Source organism: Diorhabda sublineata, unplaced genomic scaffold (genome assembly GCF_026230105.1).
Source record: "Diorhabda sublineata isolate icDioSubl1.1 unplaced genomic scaffold, icDioSubl1.1 Dsub_196, whole genome shotgun sequence".
Lineage (NCBI taxonomy): Eukaryota > Metazoa > Arthropoda > Insecta > Coleoptera > Chrysomelidae > Diorhabda > Diorhabda sublineata.
Genome location: NW_026614129.1, coordinates 14,362 through 19,215, shown reverse-complemented (window position 1 = coordinate 19,215; position 4,854 = coordinate 14,362). Strand labels below are relative to the sequence as shown.

Below are 4,854 nucleotides of genomic sequence, written 5' to 3'. Positions count from 1 at the left end.
TTAGTGGCAAGTGGTGGAATGCCTTTCTTATTTCCAAATAAAGTTATTAAACATTTGGCATCAGTTTTTATCGTGAATCTCCCACCATACAGATACTGATAAAACTACTTCACATCAACAACAATGGCTAAAGCTTCTTTTTCTACTTGAGAATATTTTTGTTGACTACTAGAAAGTGTTAAAGATGCAAAACTAATGGGTTTTTCTACATTATTAATGGCATGTGAAATCATAGTTCCAACACCATAATAAGTGTTGTTAAATGTTAATAAACAATAAGTATTATTAGATTGACTTTATTAATAATACATAAATGAAGCACAATAATACATGAATAAAAGTATGCACGTAACGCAGTATATAAAATGCACTTGAAAAAGTCTTTCGTTTAATTATAAATGAATGGACTGTAAAAAACACTTTTGTATAAACACTGATAACTGGATGTGAACTGCTGAATGCGACTGGCTGTCGCGTGGGCTGGTGGCGGACTGACCGTGGTGGGTCATCCTTCGGGGCTCTTCAGACGGAAGGGGAAGAGCAATAAAATTTGGCTCTCTTGGTTTCCCGTCTACCTGGCATTTTTATTTCGCACAGGCACAATTATATTTAGTGTGCGCATCGTTGCTATACTCCAACACCCTTCCTCAACGAACGCACACCTGCAGTGATTTATTGACATACTAATCCGCCTTTTTCTGCAAAGTATCGTAGCTTGTTTTTTCCTAATGGCTTTGTTAGCATGTCAGCAATCATTTCATCTGTTTGGCAGTACTCGTAGTTCATGAGGCTCTTCTTCTTTATGTCTCTGATGAAATGGTATTTTATGTCGATGTGTTTGCTGCGGCTGCTGAATTTTCCATTTTCGGCAAGCTTTAAACAGCTCTGGTTATCTTCATAAATTACCGTGGTCTCTTGTGTTTTTCGTTCGTAATCTTCAAGTAGATAGCGTATCCACAAACCTTCGCGAGTTGCTTCCGCAAGAGCGATGTATTCTGCATGCGTTGATGAATCGGCAACGCAGTCTTGTTTACATGCCCAGCTGATCGGCGAACCAAATAACTGAAACAGGTAGCCGGTGTGGGACTTTCTGGTTTTACGATCTTCGCCGTAGTCTGCGTCTGCATAGCCAATTAGTCCGAGGGCTTCGTTTTTCTCCCCTAGACGAAGCTCGTAGTCTGCTGTGCCCTTTAAATAACGAGCGATTCTTTTCGCTTCGGTCCAATCGGTCATCGTAGGCGCCTTATTGTACTGGCTCAAAATTGTTACGCTAGCAGCAATGTCTGGTCTTGTATTCACTGCTAAATAAAGCAATGCTCCGATTAATTGCTGATATCTTTCGCTGTTCGGCATTGGTTCTTGATTTATCTGTCTGTTTTTAAAATAGCCTTGATCTAGTGGAATACGTGAAATTTTTGCGTTCTGGAGGCCAAAACGATTCAATATACTTTGAATGTAAGTCGACTGCTTGATACAAAAAATGCCATCTGCATTTCTCCGTATTTTCATGCCTAGATAATAACTTAAAATGCCGAGATCTTTTAGTTGAAATTTTTGACGTAAAAATTCTGCAACTTGATCGATTAATTTGGTGTTTTTGGCCGCAATCAAAAAATCATCTACATAAATTATCAAATAAATGATGTAACTATTGTCAATTTTAATATACAAGCAAGGATCAGCGATGCTTTGTACAAAACCGTATTCTTGTAGATAATCGCTGAGTTGATCGTGCCATACTTTAGCGGCTTGTTTTAAGCCATAAATGCCTTTAATTAATCTGCATACGTCTTCTCTTTGTTTTTCTCAATGTATCCCTCTGGCTGACTCATGTAGATACATTCTTTTAACTTTCCGTTAAGAAAGGCTGTCTTGGCATCGAAGTGTTTTACGACCATGTCCCTTTGACCTGCGAGGGTGAGAAGTGTCCGAAAAGTCGTTTGTTTCACAACGGGGGCAAATACCTCGTCATAATCGACACCGTATTTTTGAGAGAAGCCTCGAGCCACGAGGCGAGCCTTATATCTCTCCACTTCTCCTTTCACGTTGTGTTTTGTCTTAAACACCCATTTACAGCTGACGATGTTTTATTCGCTAGGTCGCGGCACGATTTCCCATGTGCCATTTGATCGTAAAGACTCGATCTCTTCATCCATGGCTTTCTGCCAATCGTCTTTATCGGGCCTTGATAAGGCCTCGGTCACAGTTAGCGGGTCGGGCTGTTCTTTTACTAAATTAGCTGTAGCTTCATACCTGGCGGGCGGCACGCCTCTGTTTGACCTGTTGGAGCGCCTGACCGCTGCTGGGGCTGCATCAGATATACGAGCGGGCGGCGCGAATCCACTCAAACCGCTGCCGCTCCCTTCTTCTGCCGAAGTAAAATCTTCGTTGTCAGACCCATCTTCATTGCCGTGTGTTGATTCGCTTGAACTGCTGTCGTTGTCTTGAATATTCTCGAGGTCTTCATCGCAGTTGCCGCATTTCGAGAATATAATCTCAAACTGTGTAGAATCGTCTTTCTTCAAAGTGTCACCGAAATGCACATCTCGACTTATCTTTATGTCATTTGCCTTGATGTCGAGAAGGGGATAAGCTTTCGATTCTTCGGAGTAGCCGACGAAAATTAATTTCTCGGCTTTGTCATCTAACTTTTTTCGCTGCTGATCGTCGATGTGTCTGTAAGCTACGCAGCCAAAAATGTGTAGATGCTTTAAGTCTGGTTTGATGCCGTACCATAATTCAAATGGTGTTTTACCTGTCGCTCGCGTAGGCGATCTGTTTTGCAAATAACATGCAGTGTGAATTGCCTCACCCCAAAACTGTTTGCCTAGCTGAGCGTCCGAAAGCATACATCTTGTAGCGTCTGTCAAATACCTGTTTTTTCTTTCTGCGACGCCGTTTTGCGGCGGCGAATAGGGCGCGGTGTACTGAATGCGAATCCCTTCCTTTTGCAGATATCCGCGTAAATCATTATTTACGTATTCACGGCCTCGATCTGATCTGATCATCTTGACGGTCTTGTTGAACTGAGTTTTCCCCATCTGCACAAACTGCTTGATGAATTTCGTAGCTTCATTCTTATGCTCTAAAAGATACAAGTGCGTGTATCTCGAAAAATCATCGATGATGGTTAAAACATACTTTTTACGACCGACCGTGAGCTCCGGCATTGAGCAGACGTCTGTGTGAATTAAATCGAGTGGAGCCTTTGTCTTGCTAAATGACTGTTTTGGAAATGCTAAGCGAGGCATCTTGCCCTTCAAACAGCACTCGCAGATTTCCCGCATACCGCAATCGACTACCTGGATGCCGGTAGCAAGACCCTTCGCTGCCATCTCCTTTATAGCATCTGGATTTCGATGCCCGAGACGTCGGTGCCAAACATGTTGGCAGCTTTCGGTGTGTCCTTCACTGATTTTTTCTTTTACGACTTGATTGGCCGTACAGGCCCTTTGCGCTGTCTTTATCTCGTAGAGATTTGAATTTTACTTTATTGTATTATTGGGCTGGGCCCATAACCTGTTGTTAAATGTTAATAAACAATAAGTATTATTAGATTGACTTTATTAATAATACATAAATGAAGCACAATAATACATGAATAAAAGTATGCACGTAACGCAGTATATAAAATGCACTTGAAAAAGTCTTTCGTTTAATTATAAATGAATGGACTGTAAAAAACACTTTTGTATAAACACTGATAACTGGATGTGAACTGCTGAATGCGACTGGCTGTCGCGTGGGCTGGTGGCGGACTGACCGTGGTGGGTCATCCTTCGGGGCTCTTCAGACGGAAGGGGAAGAGCAATAAAATTTGGCTCTCTTGGTTTCCCGTCTACCTGGCATTTTTATTTCGCACAGGCACAATTATATTTAGTGTGCGCATCGTTGCTATACTCCAACAATAAGAACTATCAACAGTTAACTTTACTGGTAAATTTGGGTCATAATGCTCCAAAATGGGAGCAGAGCTAATTATATTTTTAATTTTATTATATGCCATTGTACATTGTTCAGACCAAATAAACTCAACATTTTTCTTCAATAAATTGTACAAAGGCTGAAGTACTGAGACCGCGTTAGGTATAAGTTTATTATAATAACTCACAAACCCCAAAAATGATCTAAGTTGAGTAATATTTTGAGGTACTGGAGCTTCAACAATCGCTCTAACTTTATCTTCACTTGTATGCAATCCGTATTTATCAATTGTGTAACCCAAATAATGTACTGAGTTTTTGAAAAATTCACATTTGTCTAATGCTACCGTAAGACCACTTTTTTGTAACCTATCGAAAACTTTTTCAACCTTTTTTTTCCAGTAATTAAAATGTCATCTAAAAAACAAACAACCCCATCTAAACCTGCTATGCTTGAGAAAGATCAATTTTTGAAAACTCAACTCCGCCTTGTAGTTTAGAAAATAATTACTCAATACGGGGCAATGGGTATTTATCAATTAACAATACAGGATTAAAAGTAATTTTATAGTCACCACAAATTCTGATGGTTCCATTTTTCTTAGCTACTGGTACTGGGGGTGTTGCCCAACTGCTGTATGATACTCGGCTCAAGATGTTTTCAGTGACAAGTCGGTCTAGTTCCGCCTCAACTCCTCGGCATAAGGCAAAAGGAATGGGACGGGCTTTGTAAAACTTGGGCTTGGCTCCCTCTTGCATATTCAGTCGCAGAGTACCTCTATTAAATTTACCTAAGGAAGGAGAAAATACTTTAGAATACTTCTTTGATAACATTTTCGTTATCTTAATTACATTAATTAAATCCTCAATTTGTAGTAAGTTTTCATTTTTATCAATTAAATTATTAATGCTATTTACACTTAGTTCAAAT

General features: G+C 40.1%; 1 protein-coding gene across 1 annotated transcript; it reads right to left on the bottom strand.

The window, feature by feature from the left end:
* Nucleotides 1-672: 672 nt before the first annotated feature.
* LOC130452135 (uncharacterized) lies at nucleotides 673-1,353 on the bottom strand. The gene has a single exon (XM_056791451.1). The coding sequence runs from the start codon at nucleotides 1,351-1,353 to the stop codon at nucleotides 673-675; it is 681 nt and encodes a 226-aa protein (XP_056647429.1).
* Nucleotides 1,354-4,854: the final 3,501 nt, after the last annotated feature.